The sequence below is a fragment of the Larus michahellis genome, chromosome 7 (assembly GCF_964199755.1).
Source record: "Larus michahellis chromosome 7, bLarMic1.1, whole genome shotgun sequence".
In the NCBI taxonomy this organism is placed as follows: domain Eukaryota; kingdom Metazoa; phylum Chordata; class Aves; order Charadriiformes; family Laridae; genus Larus; species Larus michahellis.
Genome location: NC_133902.1, coordinates 738,422 through 763,773, shown reverse-complemented (window position 1 = coordinate 763,773; position 25,352 = coordinate 738,422). Strand labels below are relative to the sequence as shown.

The following is a 25,352-nucleotide window of genomic DNA, read 5'->3' as shown; positions in this document are numbered from 1 at the left end:
CTCTGCACCAGCTCACTTCCCATAGCAGAGTCCTGAAAAGGAACCAGGCTCTAATTACACAGCCTGCTTTTCAACGCGAAGCTTTTTGGAGAATTTTTCAAGTCACGTCTCTTCAGGATGGAAAAACGCTATCCAGACAACCTGATGTTAGCACTTGGCCCTCAGCACCTTCATCAGGGTCCTGTGCACAAACCACACCTGCTGTAGGCTTGTTCCAACTCACCTGCACAAAGATCTCTTGGTGTCATAGTAAGATGGCACCAACAGTGATAGCAGGCTGCACCCCTAAACCCCAATCCCTTCCTCAGACAGCACGCACAAGCTCAGCCTTTCCTACCTTAGCAATGCCCTCCCAGCCACAGTCTCTACCAGCTCCTAAACTAGGTCCTACCCTTCTGCCAGCCCTGGCAGTACGATGCCAGGGGACCCGTGTGAGACTGGGAAAGGGCCTGGGGCTGTGTCTAAGGCTGGGTGAGGACACTGTGCCCTGCAAACCTGCTCAAGGCATTAGAAGGGGCCACAACAACAGCTTCAGCTGCCTCGTATGATTCCTCCCTGCCTGTGAGCCCTCTCACCATAAGCCACATGCAAACGTGTCCCTCAGAGCCTCTTGCTGGGCTGAGATACCACAAACCAGGCCACTCACACAGTGGGATCTCAGCTCCCAGTCATTAGAAGAGCACCCAGCATTCCCTAATGCTGGGTGTTACACTAAATACTGTCAGCAGGAAGGGGAAACAGAAGTTCTGATTGCAAGCTAGTGACAGAAAGGAGAAAGAGATCCTACACTCTTCTTTGCCCTGGAGCAGAAGTCAAATCCAACTGCCATTTAACACAGGAGCACTAAAGCATAAACCCTGAATGCTCCCCAGCTTTCAGAGCTGCAAGGCAACAACCCCAAGCATCAGGCTGGGGATCCAGACACTAAGGAGCCAAAAATCACCGGAGAAGATTCAAGGTCCCGGCATGTACTCTCAGGTATCCAGTCACTTCCCAGGACAGCTACTCGCTCCCTCCAGCCTCACATTTGCAGAATCAATCCACAGTGACATGCAAAGGGCTTAGTGACTCCTCCTAGCCTAGAAATTCCTCTGCAACTTTGGCAATGGCTCCTAAACCAGGCCACTACTTGGGACCGCTGACAGCAGACACTCTATCCTTGGGTGCTCAGCTGTCTTACCTCTACTGGCAAGACATGATCAGACGTGCCTTACTATCCCTTCCCATCAAGGACCAATCCTAAGGATATAAGCACTTGGAACAATGAGACTTGAATTGTTCAAAAGCAAAACAACAAGCGTTTCAACCTCACCAACCCAGGAGCTCCATTTAACTCAAAACTCCAGCCTGAGCTCAGTGCCTTGACTTCCTCTCTCTTCCTACCTCCCCACATCAATGAAGACAAGTAGGACAGGCAGTCAGTCCCCCAGGCAAGCCAAGAAGCCAGAGTGCCAAGCATACATACGTATAATTCAGACAGGACATGACGTTCCAGTAGAGAGACTCAAGACGCGCCGAATTCCCAATGCGTTTTGGCCAGTCCACTGCTACCAGCACTTTGTCCAACTCCGTCAACTTAACAGGCAGGTTCTGCAAGAGGCAAGTACAAACAGACAATCTGCAGAGTGAAGGCAGAAGCAACGCTCACAGCAACAGGGTACAGGCCATCCTTGGCATAAGACTGTGGCAGGAATAACCAATCCTGCCCAGCTTCTCCCTGAGCCATTGCCCTGAGCTCATTTGCAACATCACTTCAATTTGGGGGCAAAAACTGGTGAGTCACACCACGCCATTAGGTACAGGGTTTGCTTGAAAAACTGAGTCTCTAGCATGAGAGGCATGAGTCTAACAGCTAGACTTGTACTGGTATAAAAGGGACTGAAAGGTCCTTCGGTCCTCTTTACTTTTCAGTCCATAGCTGGGAGCAGGGGAAAGAAGATGCATGACTATGTACCTATCTAAAAGAAAAGCAGAATTTTCAGTCTGATTTCTAAAGGACGCAATCATGCTGCCTCTGGCTGCCTCTACAGCTTCTGTAACCCACTGGATAATTTCAGTAAAGCCAGACAGAAAGGGGTGTCTCAAAGGCTATTCAGTTCCTATAAAGGTCTTGGAAATAATCTCTCTCCTCCACCCACTTTCCTATTAGGTCTTCACAAAGAAACAGGCTGTGGTGTGAGCTCAGCACTTATCAGTAGGAAACTGGGTTTCAGCAATTCTCCTGCTTCTGTTATTTTGCTCCAGTAAATAAGACCATGTTGGAGACTTATTTTGTCACCTATAGAAAAATCTTCTCGTGTTCAAAAAGGACATTTTTCATTAGGGAAAACAAAGCCCCAGAACAAAGCTTCACTCCCGCTCACAAAGCTTCTGAGTAGGCCTCAGTTTCCAGAAACTAAAATCTCTGGAGTTCAGTGAAGGGGACAGAGCAATCATCGGGGACAAAACTCAGCTCATCCTCACTGTATCCCAGCCTGTATTTCTGCTGATAAGAAAGAAGATGCCACATGTATTTGTGGAATACTGCACAAGTTCTTCAACAAGCTCTTAGAGATCAGTTCACAAGAGCTATGGATCACTCCTTCAGACAGGAGGGCCTTTCTGTCCTCAAATCCAGCTAGGCATTCCCTCCAGAGGTACCTTTGGTAAGAAATGAGGTGGGATGTATCGATGGAGCAGTCAACAAGGTAAAATCCAAGCGTGACACTTAAGAGAGGCCTTGGTGGTATTCAGAAGAACAGCCATTTGCCACACATCAGGTCACGCACTCACCTGTGCCGCCACAGTTTTGAGGAGGAAGTTCAGCAGCTCCAAGGTCTTGCCAACTTTCTCTTTCTCAGACTTCAGCGTACAGTTGCCAACCATTTTCAAACTCTGCACGTTAAATGGGGAGATGGAGAAGGAACACATGTTAAATGGGGAAACAACTCTTCTCAGGAGAAGGCATAAACCGAGTAACAATCGGCAGGATTAGCCTGACACCAAAATAACTCTGGAATACAAAACTCACCAAACTGGAAATGCTCAGGAGGGTACATGGTGGAAGCTGCTGATGCCCAGATTAATTAAGAAGCAACTAGACAAAATCAGAGCAAGCATACCACAATGGCACAACTCAGCTGCTCTCCCTAGTTTTTAAGCTGGAGACATGTTGTTGCCTCCTGGAAAAAAAGAGGAAAGACAGTATCTGCCCCCACCCTGGAAAGGCCAGGAGACTGCCAGACAACAGACTCACCTGAGGGACAACAGCTACTCAGCTGCAGAAGCTGGGATTTACACATAAAGCGCTAATGCAAAAATCCATTAACACTTACACCTAGGAAATCCCAGTTGCCAGCACTAGAACAGGGCTTGTCAATCAAGCTTAAATTCACTGAAATGACTGAGAGAAAAATCTCATCTCTTTGTGTTCCCTTTATGTGCTGCAGGGTTTCTGAGACACTGAAATGTCTGGCTTAGAGGAAAGTCACTCCAAAGATAGGTCAAATAAAAGCCAGTGTTATTTACAAGTGGAGAAGGGCAGAAAATAGCCACAAAAAGGCAGCTGGATCAAAGAGGTGGCCCAGGGGCTCAGGGGTACTGATCCTCTGCCTGCAGCTGGTCCTCACAGCCCTGCTTACACGGCTGTTTTCTTCCCCGCTGTATTTCTCTGTGATGCACACAGCAAGCCCCACAGCTTGCATGGATTACACTAATATGAGATAGGATTTGCAGGGACGAGTTTATTGTAGACAGCGGCGTGCCCCATCACAGCCTATTTCTCTAGAGGAGGCTGCACTTGTAGCCAAGCCCACCTTTGCTTGGAGTTCGAACACGCCAGCCCAGCCAAAGGGCCAGATCCACCCCGGGCTCAGCATCTTTGGTGCCTCAGGCAACGTGCATCGCTGATAGGTCTCGGCACCAAACCTGCACCCAGCAGTGGAAGGCCGTAGCTCTCCAGGAGATGCAACCTCTCCCTTTAGACCATCTATTGCTTTTGCTCCATTCAGACTGGAAGTAATTTTAAGGACTCTGAGCAAAACCGTTCTCCATCTATATCAGCATAAAGCTGGCAAACGAAGTAAAAATCCTTGCAGACACTGAGAGAAAGATAGACATTTATTGCCCAAAGCAAGCTTTTTCAGTAATGACACCCACAACAGAAAAATAGGGATGGCCAGCAAGAGTCTCAGGAACACTTTCAGCAGAAAAAGTGGGGAGACCGGATAACATATCTGCAGGAACAGCAGCCTTCAAGCAGAATTATTTACTATCTATACAGGACTCCACGCTTTGGGAGTACCTTTTTTAAATAATAAAGATACGGTTATTTCCTGAGCTGGATGGTCCATTCAAGCCCTGTATTAGAAAGCCACTGTGTTCTGCTGGCTTTAATTCATGCCGCAATTCCATCTGACTATCAATAACTTGCTAATTACTCTCTCCTGATATAGATAGATGCACTGCAACTCTATTCCAGAGCTGTCATTAACCTACCAGGTCAAACAATTCAGCAGCTCTAAAGTCTCTCAGGTAAAATGAGAAACAAATATAGGGTGTGTGATTTAAAAAAAAAAAAAAAAACAAAAACAAAAAAACCCAAACAAACTAAAAACTTCACAAGTAGCATGTAACACCCCACGGGGCCATGCACACGCCATTTATGAGGCTCACCACAATAAATAATAATAATGATAATAATAATAATCAGCAAATCAATTATGAAAACAAAACAGCCTGATTTGCATAAAAATTTTCTTTGCAATTTAAAGAACAAGATATTGACAGGCTAACAGTCATTACTTGTGGTTAAAGCAGCTTTCAGAGAGGCTATGAAGTTGAGATCCCAATTTCGCTGAGTTGCGTACAAGTTCACAGAGAGAGAAAATCAGTACGGGCTGTCAGCTCTTCAGGACAAGAGGAACCAGGGCAGAAATGTGAGAAGGAGCCACAGTAAAGTCAACTGTCATTTCATCTTGTTAATATATAAACATTACGGAATTAAGGAGGTGTTAAAAATAAATTGCATTTTCTCTTCACCGTGGATGAGTGACGTAGATGACTGCATTTAAATCGTGCTGGCTTGACTCTGTCTGTTCTTGCTGCCATCTCTGCTTCCCAGAATTGCCCTGATATTTTGAAGGGTTTGAAATAAATCCTACTGAAGTCAACAGAGATATTTGATAGCTCTGAACAACACCTGTGCGGTTGATTTTCAGAAGTCTGCAAGCAGTTTTCAAGTCTTTGGGAAACTGGGACACGCATTTAGTTTGGGGTGCCCAACCAAATTCATGCAGACCTGTAGAACCAAAAGCTGGAGATGGAAGATATCACTGGTCTAGCGACATCAGAGCTGCGAGACTAAGCATCTATATTAAAAGCAGTGTTTTGCATGAGTCTAGAAACACAAACACAGTTCCACCAGCATAAATAGCCAGAAGTAATCCAGTACAATTTAGGTGCTCTGCAAATAAATAGCTCCCTACTGAAATGGATCACTTTTAAACAGCTCTCAAAGACCAGGAAGGAATGAGGAAGAGGGAGAGGGTGGGTGAAGAAGCCAAAGGAGCAGCAAAGAAACACCAGATAATTAATTCCTACAGAACGCATAATTTTCTCTAGTCTGGAAGCAGAATGGATTTGCTTTAAGGAAGCTGGATTCAGATAAAGTCTTACAATTTCCTCAATACGAGTCTTTTCCCTTTCCTTTCTGCTACAAAGGGTGTAAAAGAAGTTTTCTCCAAAGAGCACAAAATCGCCAGCACCTCTATATGTAGTATGGTTGAGACCATCAAAGCCTCCTTAAAGACTTGACTCCAATTCCTGCTCAGCTGACTATCACTAATTATCCTGATCTCATCACCACTGCCTCGGAGTACTTGCCCATTACTTGCCCATTACGCATTCCAGGAGATGGTATCTTCTGTCAGGCATTGCTTCACTCCCCTCCTCCCACAGCAGGGAGCTACACAGCCGAGCATCTGCGTCACTGGGATTTGTGTTAGCAAGCGACATCAACATAAACATGCTGCGCTCTGGTTACATAAAAGAAGCTGACTTTGGACTGGGGCTTGGTGAGCCTTGGGGAACTGCTCCCAAGCGATGAAATCCCAAGTCTATTCAATGGAAACTGGGTCCAAACCTCAAAAGTGGCTTTCCCAAACATTTGTCGTAACTTCTTGCTATGTAAGGTACCAACCACTGTCTGCACGTTATGGGTTCGCACAGCAGATTGCCCTGGTCCCTCACTCAGCTATCTGAAAGACTAAATTAGCACTGCCACCCCAATTGTGTAGGTCAATCATTTTACAGGCCTACCGTGATTTCATTTGGGGAATGTATAAAATACAATCATAAAATTAAAGCAAAAGCTATTGTGTAACAGATGGCAAACTGCAACTCATGGCAAACATGCCTTAAAAAGAAAAGTAGCATTTCAGTCATCTGCAGCATCCTTAGGAGAGCCTCAAACACTGATCAGATCGCAAAATACTTGCACAAGGTTGGCAAGTATCTCCCTTTTAAATTAGCAAGACTGAGGCACAAAGCAGTGGTTTTGCTCCCAGCTATGCTACAGGTCAGTGGTGGAGGGTTAAGCGAAAACCCAGAAGAACTTGTCTAACCACCTGTTCTGTGATTCTCTGCCATGTGGTGTTCAAAAAGGTATCCAACTCTCCCTTCCCCTGCCCTCGGAAAGCATTACCAACTTAAGAGTCGCATAACCCGATCACTCAATACTAGAAGCAGAGGGACCACGTGGCTTATATTCAACAGCCACGCTTGCATCACTTGCTGATTATGTTGGGGTTTTTCCCATTTTCTGCTTTTCTTACTCTGTTCCTTCAGTAACAGCCAGTCCCACTTACAGGAAATCTCGGTCCCAGTTCCAGCTCAGTAATACCTGCAGTGGTTAATCATGCCTGTGCATCTGAGCCGTTAGGAGGTCTGGGCCGATCGTTTTCCAAAAGGAAAAAATATGGAGGCAGTTGTCACAGCTGGAAGCCCCATCTCATCTCAAGCCAATACAGCAACACAGTTCCTGCCTCACCCTACATGGATTCAGCTGGCAGAGATGGTTTTGTCTTGTTATGTCAAACAGGCTGCTTCCAAAAGCCTCTGGCTGGTTTTGGTGGATGGATCCAAAGTTCTCTGCTTCTAGGATTTCTAAAAGAACAGCAGGTCCCCAGCATCTCAATCAATCAGTGTTTTTTCTTATATTCCTAATTCCTGCATCACACATGGAGGTATCCCAGCTACTGCAGGATCCAACCTTCCTCTCTCATTGCACTTCACAGCATTTCTTCATCTTCACAAAGTATAAACCAAGTTTGTTAGGGCACAGCAGGTGAATACCTGCAGTAATTCAGTCATACAAGCAGGACAGAGGGCTGGCAGCTAGCTAACCACACAGCTCCATGCCTCAGTTCCCCAGGTACAATTTTAGCCTAAGCCCAAAACTCCACTGAAACTTGCAATACAGCAAAAAGTGGTGCACGTGCATCTAGAGCCAAAGTCAGCGCCCCAGCCACTGCCCAGCTTTCCCTGCAGGGGAGATGGTAAAATGCTGTTATACGGAGCCAGGCAATGTTTCTGGAAGTCTCCACATTCACACCCACCTGCAATCTCAGCCTGTCTGTACCTCTTCCCCTTTCACAGGTACCACGGTGGGGGACAGACTTAGCCCAGACTTACAAGACACAGCAGTATCTCAAGAGTACAGAGAAGATTTCTCCTACCAACAGACAAGCACATTTCCTAGCTGGGAGTTTGAACACCACTTAATATTCATGCATTCCCAGCACGTCTTTCAGCCTATTTCATTGTTCAAAACAAACAGCCCTACCCCTCTGTGGGATCAACCTGACAGATCCATCACTGCTCCGTGCGCTGGAGAAGCCCAGCCAACCTGCATTCTTTCCACACACTGTGCTATCTCCATCCTTCCCCTTTCCTCCCCCATAGCAGACCTGATGCTGATGGATAAATGTGCAGATTCATGGCTGAATACAGTGCCAAGTGCCTTCTGCAAAACACATACCTCCATCCTCCCACCCAGCACGACCTTACACCCCCTGGCACAGCCCACGGTTGCTAAGGTAAACTCTCTTCTCCAGCAGCAAAATAGCTCAGCAAAATTTCCACCCCACTGAATGTCTGCAGTCATGACAAGAAAGCGCTTAAGAGGTCCGATTTCAGTACGCTGACTGCTTTCAAACTCAGTGGGAAAGCTGAAGCTTTGCCTAGCTCCATGCTGCACGCAGGGTCCCAGAGCAAAGACTCAACCTGGCATTTTGCTGCTGTTGTGGCTCAGGTCCCTACGGTGGAGTCACACCCAGAGCAAGCGGGTTTGCGGCCCTACAAGAGCATGCCCATTACCTGAGCCAAAGCACAAGGCTTCCCGTGTCCACACACACAAAGCTGAGAGGTTTGGGAGGGGCACAGCTTTCCTCTACTAATAACGAACCGACAACCAAATGAAGTATTTTAGCATTCTGTATGCTCACAGCTCCTGTTATTATCCGATGTAAGCACCCTCGCCTCACCTGTCATTACGCTCACATTTCTCCTGAGAGGTAAGCTGTAAGCCAGCATCATTCCCTCCATTTTACAGAGCTCAGAGAGGCCAAGTAACATGACTGAGTCACGCAGACTATGCCAGAGCCAGGAATCAACTCGGAGCTTCCCAAAACCCAGAAAAGCCACCCCCAAATACTTGGTTTTGGCAGTGTTAGGTTGATGGTTGGACCTGATGATCTTAAAGATCCCTTCCAACCTAGACAATTCTATGATTCCATTCATGACAATGTTCACTTTACAATAGAAGAACCCAAGCTAGAACTAAAGGCTAAGTAATGGAACTTAGGAGAGAAGAGTATGCCACTTCACACCAGTTTCCATCCATCCAGAGCCAAATCCGTTTCCAACTCCACGTACACAGCGTACACAAGCACACAAGGAGAGGTTCTGAACAGCACGGCAGCTGCTGCCGAGAGCACTGAAAGAAGGAAAGCAAGCATTGACAATCCCTCCTCCCTCTGTTCTCTCACTAAATTCTGAAGACTGAAAGTGCCAATGTTCAAGACTTTTCCTTGCACCTCTAGCAGAAACAAGTCATCGAGAAATGCTCACAAAAGGAAGGGAACCACCAAGCTTCTGCTTGTCCCTGACCGAGAGAGAGAGGGAAGGCAGGGGACTAAGCAGACCCACATGCTGAAGGGTGTAACTAAAGGGCTTTTTTTGCAATGTTTATTTTGGCTTTTATTAGAGGGAGGAGCCTAAAAATCCAGAAGCTATTCTCACAGAAAATGTCAACGCTTTCCCAAGTTTAAAGATCTTAACTTTTTTTCCATAGACCGTATGAAAATGCAGCAGGGAAAAACCATGCAGGACCGCTCAGGGAACAGAGGAGAATGAATTCTCCACAGAGACATCCAGTACTCCGAAAGCACGTCGAAGATATCAGTTAAATCACTACTGGCCTCATTTTACAAGCTAAGAGGCTGAGAAAGGGCAATGAATTAAGAATTTATAAAGACGGACAGATAAAAGTTCAGGCAATCTTCAAGAAAAAAACTGAAGAATGGCTTTTTTTAGAGATTTGATGAAGTCACTGTTAATAATTTATCTCCCTACAAATTGAGGCACTGATAATCAAATGTGATGCCCTTCAGAAACGAAGGGCATGTCTACACTGGAAGGCTATATAGTACACCCCTCTCTCCCCCACACATTCTGAGGGGCTCCAGCTAGCCACTCCCTAGCTGAACAACACAATAGCAACAAAACCCTCCAATGCCATACAACAAAAGTCTTCAGAGAGCATACAAAAACCTTCAAATGATGTGAGTCTTGGAAAAGAGGTCTTGGGTTATCTATACCATCCCTTCCACAGGCTGTGTAATCCCCTGTCTCTCTACCTTCATGCCTTCCTACAGAAACATGGCTGCCTGCCCAGGCCAAGCCTTACACTTAGGAGGCACCACAGGCATCTCATTAGGATTATGTGTAAATTTATCTGAAAGTCTCCAGTATTGGTGACTGGAAGCGCTTTGGTCTTGCACTGAAGTTAGGTATCAGATTCTGTGAGTGTTTTTACATATCAGGCTGCTTTGATCCCATTTTGGCTTCAAACAGCCAACTTGAACGCTATCTGCTCTGGCTGTCCCTTACGCAGGATATGACATTGACAAAACAAGCAAAGGAAAAAATAGCAGTAAAGTTGGGCCTTTTCTATGAGGTACTTACTGTAGAAGACAGACAAAAGAAACCCTCAGGAAACTGCTGTGTACAAGCCAGAGAATGCAGTTTTACCAACCGTTTTTCTCAGGGTTGTTTTGTTTTCAAGTTGATCAGCCATGAAAATATACTTTTTCTGAAACAGTCCTCAAAATCCTTTTCCCCTTCCCCTGTACTAGGAGTTTCAGCATAAGTTGGGAGTTACAGAAAGCACCTCAGTTCCGGAGGTCAAGCCAGTCCCCGGGAAAGGGATGACAGAAAAAGGTAATGAAACTATGTATTCAGATCCTGGCGCTTCCTGCCCCAAATCTGTCAATGAGTTACTAAAAAATTGGCAGGGCTTCAAGATCACTCTAAAGCCAAGACAGCAATTTTGTAACATATGAGAAAGAAAACAGAAACATATCTAAGGAGGGGAACAAACGCCCAAATGTGCCCCCAATGACAACTGGGAGAACTGAAAGACCAAATTGAGAGGAGCTTGATCGAGTGAACAAGACAGTGTGTGAGCCCCAGCAGCCCCACAGAGATCCCTCACCAAAACCGTGCAGCCGTTCCCTGCGTGAAAAGGGAAGCTTGGACCTCTCAGGTTCTGCCACTGCCCTCACGGCGTGACTAGGGGCAGTCAGAACTCCAAACCCCCCGCATCCTCCTTAGATAACACAGGGACAGAGATTGCTATCCAGCCCACTGGGCTGTTCTGACGCCAAGTTAAGGAACAGCCAGATTGTCCGTGCACAAAGAGAGTCTCTGGGGTGTCTCAGGAGACCTAAGTTTGATTCTTGGCTCAGCTCCCAGCCAAGCATGTCATCTGTAAAACAGGGTGAACAACTTTAGTAAACTAAATACATTAGCCCTTGGGTTTCTGTAAAATACTTTCTTCATTACATCAACAACTCACTGGTTTGAATTTCCTTTGTAAAACGCTTTGAGACCTACCGATAAAAGAACAAAGCTCTCGAAGAGGAAGAAGTCTCTATCAGATGCTCTAGCATCTCAGGCGAGCTCTCTCATTTACAACATGAAGCAACTCTATTTCTTTATACTGTAAACACAACTGTGTTGTCTAGACTCCCAGCATTAGAATAAACTTGAGCAGTTGTAGCAAGGTTCTGCTTTGTGTAAACTAACTATTTAGGACTTGAGAGGCCAAAACTGCGCCAGAGCTATTTTTCTGATTCCTCGCCTTTGCAGTCCTAGGGCTTGCGGACAAGGCTTTCTGCCCAGGTGACCCCACAGAACAAGGCACCAAGGGCACCAACAGCAAGCAGGGCTCTCACAAGAACAAGTCGACCCCAAAGTTCCTGCTAGGATGTCAAGAGTTCCCTCACTGACAGTAAGGAGATGGCAAACATGAATCCTTCATGACTGTGATATATGTTTTATAAGCATGCTTAAACATTTTCGGAACAAATAAGGTCAAGTTAGCTTATGTAAGCTTGAGAGCCATTGCCTCGCAGCAGCCGGAGCTGCTATTTCAGGAAGCTGTCTCTTCATTTAAAGTTCCTGGCTGTTGATTCTCCCTCAAATGCCTCTTAGTTTTGCAGGCATAATTCAATGATATCCAAGACTGCAGTTTTCTCACATTGCTTTTTTCCCGGTTCCAGCACATATCACTGCCTAAAACCATCCCAGGCTCCCTGCTCCCCACCAAGTGATCTGCAGGTATGCAGTGCAATCACTGAGCAAGACAGGACAAGAAGGCAGCCACCAGGAGATAGCATCCTATCCCCTCTTACACCTTACACCTCCAATGACAACCCTGCACTTCAAGAGCTACCAGCCCCATAGCTGCAAATCTGACCAAGGACGTAGAGAGCAAAGCCTTCAGGTGACAGCTTCCCTGTCAACAACATTGCTGCTTGAATTACAAGTGCACATCAGTACAGTCAGTTAAAGAGTTGGCCCTCCCAGGTTATTTCAGACTCCTCCCTGGGTCGAAGAAAGGTATAAAATTCTGCATTATCATTTATTCCTCTTAAAACAGCTATTTCTTGGGGATGGTGGCAGGAGCGGCCAGTGACAGCAAACGCAGACCTTTCAACTAGAGGTAGGGCAACAAAACTTCATCATTTTCCACAGTATCATGAACCACTGCTCTCAGTCGAGGTTCTCATGAGTAAGTACTCACATGCCAACAACTACCTACTTACATGCCCACCTCCAAAATCATGGCTCGGCTGGAATGGCCCACTGAGACAAGTCTCAGATGAAAAGGGACAAGACGGAGCTACAGGAGAAACTCTCAGTTCTGCAAATGCCCTCCAGTGGGAACATCAGGGACAGACAGCGCTATCCTTTAGCCCCAGTTCCTGCCTAACACACTCCAAGCAAACTCACCCTGTAATGTCAGCATTAAAGCCCGTAACTTCCACCCAACCTGCAGCTCCTCTTTCAGTCAAGCACACAATCTCCAACTTGAGATTTGAGTTAATAAACTCTTCAGCAAGTTATTTTAATGGTGGATTACTCTCTCTGACAAGTACATACTTTCTCCAGATTCTAAACTTGCTCAGTTTCCAGCCTCTGACTTCTGCTACAAGGGATTTTACCATCTCCAAAAGAGATCAGTCACGATGAGTATTGTTTGACTACACCATAGAGCTATTGCATGTTTTTACAGCTATTACTCAGATAAGTGAGCATTTCTGTGCCACCAAAAAGACACAGAATACCTTTTGCAGCTTTAGAAAGTTTTGCAGCACAAGTGTCAGCCTTTGGCTATGACTCAAAACTGTTACATGGAACATAAAGTCTTTGACCCCTCCTAATTACAGCAACATTTAAAGACGTGCAGCTGCCTCAGCTCCAAGGAGCCATACCAGAACCGTGTTAGCGCAAGGGAGGAGCAGGAGGAAGGGAGACAAACCCAATACGTACATGTCCACCAACAGAGCACTCTGTAAAAATGTTACGTCAGGGCTTTTTCAGGCCAAAAAGAGAACTAGCACCTATATGCCACTGCCAGTTAATAGTATGGGAGGCCTCCTGCCCGCAGGGTATACCTTGGACAGCCCAAACAAACTGACAATATTTCCCAGGAATTTTTCTTTAAACATCGATGACCACAGAAATGAGAGACACTGAGGAAGCTTTGGTAGAAAAGCTCATTAAAATACTGGATGGGCTGCAAGTTGCTAAACTTTCCCTGGCAAGAACAACATAAAGGCATTGTAGATGTTTGTGGTTTCCCTGTGAATCACCAAGTCCTGGAGGTATTCAGCTGCTAGACAGAAACATGGAGATGACCGGGCTGGAAGGAGTGGCATGTTTTACGTAGCTGGAAAATAAAATCATACCTAACTCCACCCATTGGATTCCCGACGTAACCACTAAATAAAAGCTATTTAATGAAACCCAGGATTACCTGCTTCATCAAGAATTATAACCAGAACCTCCGATTCCTTGATTTAAACTTGCTTAGATTTTGTCCCTCCTTGACAAAGGAAAACAGAGCTAATCCTTCTGTTCCAATATGGTAAATTACAGAATGGCCTAAATTACCATGTAACCAGCATTTAAAGAAGTAAGCAAAGCATGAAAGCTACACTTAGAAGTCAATACTACAGTTATACAGGAACACCAAGACTGAAATCTCCCATGTCATCAAGTTTAGTTACCACATCATAACACTAATTTGGCTGCTTGGTCCCCCCATGTCAATCCACAAGCATATAATTGAACGGTATTTGCTTCTTCAGTCTCCTGTCCCACAGATCACCTCCCACGTAACAGCTGCATGCCAAAACTGCCTTCAGGTACGTTCCGCACTTGCCATTGAAACAGACGCCCTGCAATTTCTGTCACTATTTTTCCTGTACAAATTATTTTCCAATGTATTTTAAGATTTCACTGACAAACAACATTAGCAAGAGAATCTTGTCCAGAAGGCTTGCAATGCACCAGGAGTCAGAAGTATAGCACACCTCAGCTCTGTCTCCTTGGCCCTGAAGTTCATTCAAATACAGAACTTCCATAACATTTTCTGAAATTAAATAAATGTTCACAATACCTTTCAGTTCAAAACTTATTTTTTAAAACCCCTTTAAATTAATCTGTATGAGCGTGATCCCTAAAATTCGAGCTCTGTCTCTTGGATCCATACACAGGCACCACTGAGCTGTACCAAGCACATTTCTTGCACTCTGTGAAAATACGTCTAAACAGCAGCGTTACAAGAATGCCGTAATCCTGGTGGACACTAGTCAGAACCTGGTGCAAGCAGGCACAAGCCCTCTACGATCAGTGAAGCCCTGCACAGCCGCAGACTCCAGCTCGGAGAACAAGCACCACACCAGTAAAAGCAGCACCCATTAGGTGCTATCTATACGTTTAACATGTTGAAGCTTGTTACCTCTGTCACTTGGCTGATGCTTTCTCTGATCAATTCCTCCCACTCCTGCTCTGTCATGAGGAGCTTCATCTGAGGAAGTAGCATACACTTGTGGAGAAGCACACAGGCCTGGCCCTGGAAGAGAAAGGGGAGAGGAGACGTGAAACTCCGCACTCTCTAGGGAAGGCGTTAGCAATGCAAATACCCCGCTGAAGCAAACAGCTAAGCCCAGCATCCAGGGAATGCCATGTTACAGATGCTGCATATCCTCACCAACATGTATGTCGCTCTGTTAGAAAACATTCTCTAGACCCTAAGAGAGTCACTCCTCAGGAGTGAAAGTGGTGGCTTTTGGTCGAATGCACATACTTAAAAGAGAAGGTCGAAGGGGAGGGGAGAGATCATACTGCTTCTAGATTTAAGCCTTAATATCCACAATATGCTTTAGTAGCTGCTCTGAGTGCATCGCTTCCAGTCTCCGAAAGTCTTCAGGCAGCCCTTTGCGTGACTGTACCCTTTACCAAGCCCCGATGAATGCAGTAGGCACAAATAAACAAAAATAAAAGCTGGCAGGTTAGCAAATGCTTCGTTTCAAAGGAACCCTAGATGGAAACTGCTGTTCAGAGCAGCACTCAGCCTTGCCCTGGAGTCAAACCTGCTCATTAAGCCTTTACATTAACACAGCAATGAAAAGAGTAGCCACTAGAAAACCAACAGTAATCTGCAATCTTCCTTTTTGATTCCAAAATTCCTATTTTAAGGCTTTCTTAGGTACAAGAAAAACGCAGCAATAGACAAAATCAAATGACAGAAATGCATAAAATACACTAATGAATAATTAATGCAAATAGTTTAGAGGATTTCAAGGAAACACTTTGGTAGCAGCATGAAGTTAGTGAGCAAATTCTACCCACATATAAAGAAAAAATGTTGCCTCTAGCTGCCATCACACAGATGGAAATTGAATGCAGGTACAAATACCAAAAATCATTGGGAATTACATCCAGTTAATCTCATCCAAAGAACGCAAGGGCTGCCATTTTTAACCACACATTGCAACTGAAACCACCCTACAGAAAACAACTGAGCAGGGTTTGTAAAAATCTTTATCTAAGACACCATTGAAATCAAAATCTAAGAGGCCTTGAGAAAATGCAGCCTGGTGATACCCAACCTGGCCTCCAGGTACCCCTTGGGTCCAAAGGAAGCAACCTGGAAAATACATAGCAAAAGGCTAAAAACTGGCCATATGGTACCCATGCTTCTACTGGAGCATTTTTAGGGAACTATTTACTGAAGAATTCAAAGTGAGGGAAGACAAAAAATCCCTAGATCTCCTGAAAGCAGTAAGACCATCCAAAATTGCAGGCAGTCAACAGGACGCCACACGAGCTCAGGAGGTCTGTGTTTCCCATACAACATACTCCAGGCTTCTGGGAGGGACAGGACACTGAACACAGGTCCCCCACCAGATAATCCCAGCACTCATATTTGTGTTACAAGACTAAAGTCACACATGGAGGTAAGCTTACCTCCAGTTTGCACCAGCATGGCCAATGAAAAGAATTATCCAAATAGAGCGAGCTTTCACTCACAAACAGAAAGTCTGTTCTTTACTCGAGGGAGAAAATGCAGCAGGGAACCAATGAGACTACATCAAAAGATTTACGTTGATTTAATGAGAGAGAGCACCCTAATGCCATATTCAAGGCAGACAAGCTTACATATTCCTTGTAATTATGGGGAGGGCTGTGTCTTACAGAACAAATTATGGCTGTCTGCATGCATGTACCAAATGTAGTGGAAAGTCACTTCAGTGCAATTACAAAGAGAACGTGACCCTCCAGTAGATGAAAGACCATAATTCATTCTGAAAGGCTCAGGCAGGGTCATAGACCTCAAGGCACTGTGTCTTCTTTGACAATTACAAAAGCATTCACACTGCAAGTGGGCGCAAAGCACAGAGAAGGGTGCTGTTATGCTGCCCTGATAGTACCTCAGGACTACAGACTTACTCAAGAGGCAAACAGAGGACCAGAGGCAACAGTGATAAGGGCCCACTCAGGAACGGTACCAGTCAGCAGCGGGTGAGAGCACTGTGAGTCAAGGAGGAAAAAGAACTGGAAAGAAATCAAAGCCATCCAAAGGAACAAGACGCTCTGGAGTCCTGAGGCTCAAATGCTGGACTGACAGAACAGGCTCTGAACGGACCTAGTCCTCAGTAAGCACTAAGCTTGAAAATTATTTTAAAAGAAAGGAAAAAAAACCCACAAAATATTCCCTTCTGTGTGTCATAAACAAGGAAGTCAAACACCCAGTCATCTGAGAATCCGGGCTGCTGCTATCACTGTTTAGTAATTTTGTCACACTCATAGCTTTCACGACTCTAGCCCGTATATTAGATTCAAGCAAAGAGGAAAATATGTTTTGAGTTTCATGTAATTAAAACTTTGCTATTGCTGTACTCAACACAATCATGTGTTTCCTGATTGTTTTTTAACCCAATGATAATTTAGTACTAAGCATGAACAACTTTTCTCATTTGAAAGAATAAAAATAAAATAAAATATTTACTTGCTGGTTGAAATAAAATTTGGCTTAAGAACATCTCAGTCAGAGAGCAAACGTGACACTAATAATTACAAGGTCCTCAGTGCCCAATACTATGCTATGCTGCAGCTTAAGGTTATCATATTCATCACAGAGTCAGTGACTCTCTTATTCCTAGATCTAGTTATTAACACGTAGTTCTCGCACAGCCTATTTTTCCAGAGCAAACTGCACAGTTAAAAGTTAAACCACAGGGAGAGGAACTGACATCAGCAGAGTCAGCCAGAAAAATCAGGGGCAGAACCAAACCTAAAACCCAGTTCTTCAATCCCAGTCCAAGGGTAAAGCTGGTAAGAAACAGCACTTCCCACTTCTCCCGCTGACGCCATCCCATCTCAGCAAGATCAAACCAAAACAGGAGGGGCACCAAGTTTCTTTAGAAAGAGGTGCAACCATCAGACCTCGCTCACAGCATCTATCGGCATGTGATAAAGGATCCTGGACGTCAGCAGCAGATTGCTTAACCAGTAAAGGTACTCAGAGAAAACAACCAGGACCACAAGGCTGCCACATCACCTTGGGAAGTAACCGTCCCTCAGCAATGGCTTTGCAGCCACAAGTTCATCTGACAAGGCTGAGAAACATCAAACCACTGTCTGGAAGGGCACGAAACAGCTCCCCATAGAATAGTCCCTGGCAGGAGTCCCAAAAAGGGGTTTTAAACACTCAAAGAGGAAATCGCTTTCATGACCCGCAGGAGCTTCCCCAGGTAACACATGTTTTATCACCTAATATAAGAGGGGCTAAGAGTATGAGCACTTTGCAAAAGTAAGAAAAGACCCAAAGCGAGTCAGATCTCTAGGAGCCATTTCCTTGAGGTCACAAAGGAACAGCTCGCTCTCTGCAGTTTATTTTCCTTGTTGTATCTTCTCAAATAAATGGATATAATGCGGCTGAAAGCAGACACGTCAAGAAGGGTAAACATCTATGCATTTGTAAGTGAATGTTCATCTCCTGCTCCCACCTGCTTCAGAGGGCTAGTCAGAGTTTCCAGATACCACAAGCCATCTTACTTGCCCATCCTGACACATCACACTAGCCTGATTTTTGGGAGCATAGACACTCAGTGTTCTTTATGAAAACAGCCTCAAAAAAAAAGTGAGGCTGCTCAGAGGATTTTTCAAGCCATCTCCTGGAATATGACTCTTCCCATTGCTAGCCGGTTCTGAAAGCACACACCATTACCATTTGGTGATGCTCCTGTGACAGTACTAGTAATCCAAAAAGATTCTTTCGAAATAAAAAAGTCACAAAATCTACCTACTTTCTTTTCTGTGAAACAGAGGTTCTAGCGTGTGTGTGCGTACATGCAAAAAAATACATGTGTGCAAGAAAATTACATGAATGCAAGCATGCAAGATGTTCTCATTCATACACATTTAAAAAAAAAATAAAAAGCAGCATTTCACAAGCTTGTGCTCAAAGACACAAGCCCCCTCCCTTGCTGAGCAGTAGAAAAAACAAACAGTAGCAAAAGGAAACTTTCGAACACACAAATTGCATGTCTGATTCTTCTCTGCTTTCTCAGAACTTCTTCAGAAGCAGCTGGGACCTGTTCACTACAGGAGGCACTGACCTTACACAACCAATTCCGACCTCCTCACCAGGACTTTTGACCAGTTGCATGTTTTAGCATCGCCTCACAGACCAGCAGCAATTTGAAGTCTGGAAAGCACTTCCACAAAACCCAGCACAGACCTGGAGCTCAACAACTACCCCGTTCTGTCCCTCTCCCTCCTGCCCTCCCCAGCATCACTGATTTTTTTTTTTTTTTAATTTCTTACAAGCATTTCGCAATTTTGGAGGCTGCCAGAACAATACTGTTCCCATGAATATCATAGAGGATTCTCTGCATTTTCTCAGTGCCAAATCAAACCTGCTGTGCTCATAACAGCCCTATGAAAGAGCCAAGTATTATCAACGCTTCACAAATGGACAAAACCAGCAGAAGACCCAAAAGGCCCAGCTACCGAACTCCAGTCCGGTTCAGAAATGAAAGTTATCGGCCCCCCTGTATGCACAATCTCTGAAATGAGAATGTGTGAGAATAGTCACAAGCAGTTGACAGCCACATTAGAGCTTTTTATTAAGGGCAGAGGAGAATCCTGCAGCCCATCCTGTGCCCTAGGAGCCACCCAGTTGCCTAATCGAAACGTTTTCTCCTTAATGTCAGTTTTTAAAAAGAAACACCATAAAATAATACAAAAATAAATAAAAGTGAAGTCTATTCAAGCAGGGTTAGTGGATACATCTATACACTCCCACATATATCTATCAACCATATGACTAAATGAGGCAAAAACGCTCATTATCTGTCCATGGGGGAGAAGAGAACAAACAATAACTAACTGCAGCGCTGACCCTGTGATTTTCTGCCAGCTTTATTTATTTCTTTCTTATCTACAATGATTACACAAAATGCCATTTAGTATAAACGGCCAAGATTTCGTTCTGAAATAGTAAACGTGCTCACTGCAGTAACTGGTAATTCCCAGATGTGCTCACCTACCTTATTTAGATGCTAAAAAGGAGTGCAAGCTGGCGGGGTTGCTGGGATATACAACCTACCTTTACCCTTCGCAAGAAAGGACAAGACACGCAGCCTGACTATTTAAAATGGCAAGCAACGGATTAACCTCTACCAATTCAGCCACTGTTTTCTTATTGAAAGCAAATATCTAGCCCAGGCGTAGGAGCCATGGAGCTGAGAACAGCAGCCATCCAGGTGACTCACCATCTACAGGGGAACAGATCGAGATGCCTTTCAGTCACTGCAGTTGTGAAAGAAAAGCCAAAAACAAACAAGCCTTTGCAATGATGTACAGATTCTGTTTGCAAAGTTGAAGGGATAAAGGCGTGACCTAAATTCAAGGTTGTTTTTCAAAGAAAAGCACACTGTTAATAGGAAAACACTTGCTTCTGATGCAAAAAGAAATGCTTTTCTCAGCCCCAAGTGTTTTAGGAGGCTGGCTGGAGGTGACTTTGCAAGCAAGTGAAAAAAGATACCACACAGACACACTACCATGAGAAAAGACACTGAAATCAGCAGTCACCCACTGCCACCATCCGAGGAGCAAGAATCTGAAGATGTGCCCACAAACATGCCAAACACTTTCACACAGCCATTTTGTCAGATGATCTCCAAGCAGCTTGCAGGCTACAGCTGATTAACCCTTCCAAATTCCCTTCTGGCATTTCCAGCTTACAGGAGAGAGGCAGTAAGTTTAACTGAAGCCTGAAGCACATGGCAGGACAGAAACGCCTCATTAGGTCTGACCCAGGACAGTATCAGAGCTGCATCAGACCTCCATGCATATTACAACAGAAGCAGTTGGGAGTTTAAATGCTTACCCAAGACATCAAGATGGATTTTCCCCACCTTATGCCTATCATTTTTGCATCGTGGTCACAGTTTTAGCAAGACGAAGCATGTCACCAGTGTGTCAAGATCTTCTGTTTCCCCTTATATATATAATATATATATATAAAAATAAAATGTTACCTGGAAAATTACAAGTTTGTGCAACTCAAATATATTTTTAGAAGTGAAGAAGCATCAGGAGCTTTAGCGCTATCATCATTTCACTGCTCTTGGAAGTCCAGGAGACAAAAATACACAGGTGGTATCACACCACACAGGCTACTGGTATTTCAGAGCGCTGATGTCTCCCTTCTGGCATACACGCTACAGCAGCAAAGCTACAGCGTAACCTGACCTGCCGGCACATCTGATGCAGTGCCAGCACACGTTATAAGACAGCAGCGCTCAGTATGTAATCCTCGGCAGTAAGACTCTTCTACAACCACAGGGATATGGCAAAAAAATAATTGCACTTCTAGAAATTCTCACCTACCAAGCCCTTTGAGACTGCAATCGCAAGAATCACATACTGCATTCGTGACAAATGCTACCAGGAAAGCTAGGATAAAAAAAACATATGCCAAGAATATGGGAAGTTCGAAATAAGCTTGCTTTGAATTTTAAGAAATAATCAAACTAGAAATAAATTCCTCAGCTATCTGCAACTTGTTACATGTCTTAAAAGAAACAACAAACAACCCCACAAAAAACCCAGAGCCACAGCAAGCTCCAGCTAACAGGACTACTGGTTATAGGAGAATTACCTGCCATTTATTACTATAGGGCAGGATAACCAGAGCACCACAGCAAAATCTCTTCCAATTACTGTCAAAGCTTTTGTAAAAAGAAAAGAAATAGCATGCAAAGCCATGAAGCAAGTGCCAATCTATCCTCATTTCTGCTCCCACAGCTAAACTACTCTATTTTTACATTTACATTGGGTGTGGGTTGGAAAGAAAGCCTCCAACAGAGCAGTCTTGACTTTCAGGCCTTGCTTTTCATTTCTCTTAACACACTTGTTCTGTGCATTTGAGCATTTCTGAGCCTATAAGCTACAGGTTTGTTTGATATGGTTTGGCAGGCAGAGTCCAAGTTAGGACAACCTAGAAGCTTTTTCAAAAGGGAAAATTATGAAAGGGAAAGAAGAGTAAGGCCCACAACAATGGCACTCCCTGTCCCGTACAGCAAGTTCACAGCAGGCAGTACAGAAGCAACAGCAGTTCAATGTATGCTATATCCATGCAAGTTTCCTAATGTTCCTTGACACATTATTATCAGAATTATAAAAGACCGAGCACTCCAACACTGGGGGCAAGACAGCCTTCTTGGTTAGGAACTGTCATGACAACACTTAATAGAGGACTCTTAAACTTGTGACTGACTTAAAAGTCTGGAGTTTCACACAGCCTGTTGACCTCAAAAGGACCAAGCTGAAAACTCTCTGGGGGAGGCAAGAGAAAAAAAAAAAAAAAAAAGACTCTTTCCTAAGTTAAGGACAAACAAAAAATTATCCTTCAAGATCCTTAAGAAGTATCCTCACTGAGCAAGCATCAAATGCCAATTACTTACTTAAAACATACAAAACTCATTTGAAGGCGTTAGATGTAAAAAGTGAAAACTAGAGGTGATTAAGAAACACTTGCCAAATCAATTTTCCTCAATCCTCAAGCTGTAACTCCAGTATTTCACACATGGCACGCACACAAACACGTTCCACATGTGTTTCAAATTCAAGGGGAAGGGAGGATAAGGCAAATCCCTGTCTGTGGCTTAAGAAAACTATTTTTGAGACCAAAAATTAATTTTTAACTTCCTCACCACTGCTGAAACAAGGTGCACACAAGTACTGAAGCTAAGATTCTCATTCAGCCACGACCTAAAAGGTTTCAGAGTGGCAAGTGCTAGCGCCTTCTGGATAAATGAGACACTTAGAACAACGTAGCCGGCATGTTCAGTTATGCAGAACCGCAGGACACCTGAGCATCTATCTCCATAACTATTTCTTGGTTTAAAAACATGCTGCCAATGCTCCAAGGCAGCATCCTAAATTTGACATCGACTTTTACCCCGAATTTCCCCTGTTGTCCCCTCTGAGGAAGGGACCCAGGGAGCGCCTTTCCTGCACCCTGCTCCTGGCTGCCTCCTCTGTCCTGCTCAGCCCAGAGATGCTGCCAGGCCCCGGCGGAGCTCAAAGCCCTGCCATGCATCACGCTGCAGCAGCCAGGATGAGAAAGCTTCCTGTGCCGAGCTCCTGTCTGCAGGGACACAGGCAAAACAGGCCTGTGAGACAGCACTGCTACAGCGCGGTGCCTCGGCTGGGCTCTCAGCAGGAAAGCCGTGTTATCTGTCACTACACAGACTCCTGGTGCCTGCAAGCAGAGTCAGAGAGAGCTCATGCTGGCCCAGGAAAGATCACGAAACTCTCTTCTGCATGATCGTGCATCTCAGGAGCTGAATTCAGTATTTCCTGAATCTAGCGTCTTCAAGACTAATCAATCAGCTCCTTCAAGATGCCCCCTCAGCCAGCCTCAACAAGGTCCAATATTGTTGTCTGAGAACCCTGAGAGCAGGGTACCATTTGGCCAGCACAGAAGTTGTCCTACCAGGTGCCAGTTTCCAAGTCTGCAAATGTGCCCTCCTGCCTTCAGGAACAGACAAGGCACAATAATGCAGCAGAAGTAAACACTGAGCAGAACCCCCCCCATCCATCAGCTGCTACCCCCTGCTCCCACACCCTCCCTCTGCACCAAACGCCCTGCTCTGGGCCAGAACGGAGTTTCCTCCTAGCCCTCCCTCAGCCCAGCCTTGCCAAAAAAACACCAAATAGGAGATTTACGAGCCCAGGAACAAAATTCTCCTTGCCAAAAAGTGATCAAAACAAATTGATATTTTACAGCTTAAATGAAGTTCCTGCAACAAATGGATAAGAAAAATTTTGCAAGGCTAGTTAATTACAAGATGTAAAGCATCTAAGTGACACCTAAATCACATTTTACAACCTTGGACAAGAAAAGCAATCTTACTCAGTGTACTCCCACCAAACATCCTAGGTCATCAAGCTCTTGAGATTTTCAGTGTTCTAGAATAAGCCAACCTGCACGGCAACCCAGTTTCATGCAAAGTAGATTGTACCTGTTCCTCCTCCCTAGTAAAAAAGCAGATTTCCACAGACACGGCAGGATGCTTTCCATCCAGGAACCTTTAAGCAACTCACAACAGCTTGCATATTAGCACATTGAAAATAACTGTCACACGAGACACATTTTGCTCATTTGATCATCATCATGTAGATGATCTGTTTAGGTCTTCTAGTGCAAAAAATTATCAATGAACTGTGTTGGGCTTGTGCGGTTTTTTATTTTTAAAAACTTTTATTTTTAAACCGCTGAAACAGCCAACATCCCTCTCTCTAGCTAGTTTCTAAACAAGCTAAACAGCAGTTTGCAAATACAAGGGTTCGTGTGTCCTCTTAAGCTGCTGGAACATATGACCCCAGTAATTCCTGGTGCGGGCCAACTTCCCAGTCACTATCTTGGCAATAGAAAAAATGGAAGAGCCATCACCTGCTCATCGCCTGCCAGGTAGTAGGCGAATTGGGTCTCACCTCCATGAGAAAGGATCAACACCAAAGACTCAAGGATGGTGGAAATCTCTTGCTAAAATGCCTGCAAGTAGGGGAAAACCAAATGCACAGGATGTGGTGCTGCACTCAGTTCTTGCAATTTGAGGTTTTTGGATTTGAGGTTTTACTACCTTGCTCACTGAAAAAGAACAAAGCTCCCTGGAAGACAGCAATTGAGACAAAACTGACTGTGAAGAAATCTCCATCTTTCTACTCCTCCTGCTGACTCCCCTCTCCTCTTTATTTTTATTATCCTTCATAAACCTCTTCACCCGTGGCTCAGATGTCCTGCTTTAAGCAGCAGCAATGAGAAGTTAAGAAATCTATACAATTCTACTACTGTTCCCAAGGCTCTGAACAGCAGCTGTCGCATCGATCAGATGGGCTGTTAACTTCATTCTGCTGCTACTGAGTACTCGTCTCTACTACAGAAAGTTTTAGCACATTAGCTACGGTGGCACATCCTCCTTCTCCACAACATGAAAACAGCTATTGCAAGACACAAACACTTAAACCACCACCGCTCAATCTGGCTGAAAATGTGGAATGAGCTACGCCCCATAGAAAGCAGGTTTATATAATGCAGCGGCACCTAAACAAGTTATGTCAGCCTTAGCCCTTCAGGTGAAAATAGTCGTTGCCTTCACTGACAAAGTCACACCAGTACGATTTTTTTAAAGGTACTTGAGCCAGCAGAAAACCCAGGACTAGCAGTCAAGACACTGGAGCAGCCTGCCTGCAGACCAGGGCGTATATACAGTATTCACTTCCATACAGGTTTCCTCATGCCCTAAAACATCATTACTTAATTTGTTTAATCAGGGACTCTGCAAATCACATTCTCTCCGCTGCTGCTGAGGAGTGGATTTTTTTCCATGCTTGATTCCTCTGCAAACAGTGCTCTCGAGGATGTTCTTGTCAGAACAAAAGCCCCTTCTTACACTTGCCTAACCAGAGGCACCCATTTGTGAGAGCCTACTCACTGCAACATGACGTTTGTGCCCAACACAAGTGGGCACACGTACAGCTGTTCCCTTCAGCACTCTTCTGTTGGCAGCTGGAAAGGAGGGGGGGGGGGAAATATTAAAAAGTAATTTAAAAAAATAAAATTGGAAAAAAAAAAATCAGAGCTCCCTCCTATGGTCACCATAATCTAACAAGAACTAGTGACAGAAATAAGATGTTGCTACATTTTAAAGGCAGTAGAGATG

The 25,352-nt window shown here is 44.6% G+C and overlaps 1 protein-coding gene across 1 annotated transcript in view; it reads right to left on the bottom strand.

The window, feature by feature from the left end:
- Window positions 1–25,352, bottom strand: part of MYBBP1A (MYB binding protein 1a) — a 61,665-nt gene that overhangs the window by 1,167 nt on the left and 35,146 nt on the right. Inside the window, exons 24-26 of the mRNA XM_074594777.1 lie at window positions 14,570–14,683; window positions 2,773–2,874; window positions 1,466–1,590 (exon numbers count right to left, since the gene is read on the bottom strand). Of these exons, the coding sequence (XP_074450878.1) occupies window positions 1,466–1,590; window positions 2,773–2,874; window positions 14,570–14,683 (341 nt within the window). The remainder of the gene's footprint in view (window positions 1–1,465; window positions 1,591–2,772; window positions 2,875–14,569; window positions 14,684–25,352) is intronic.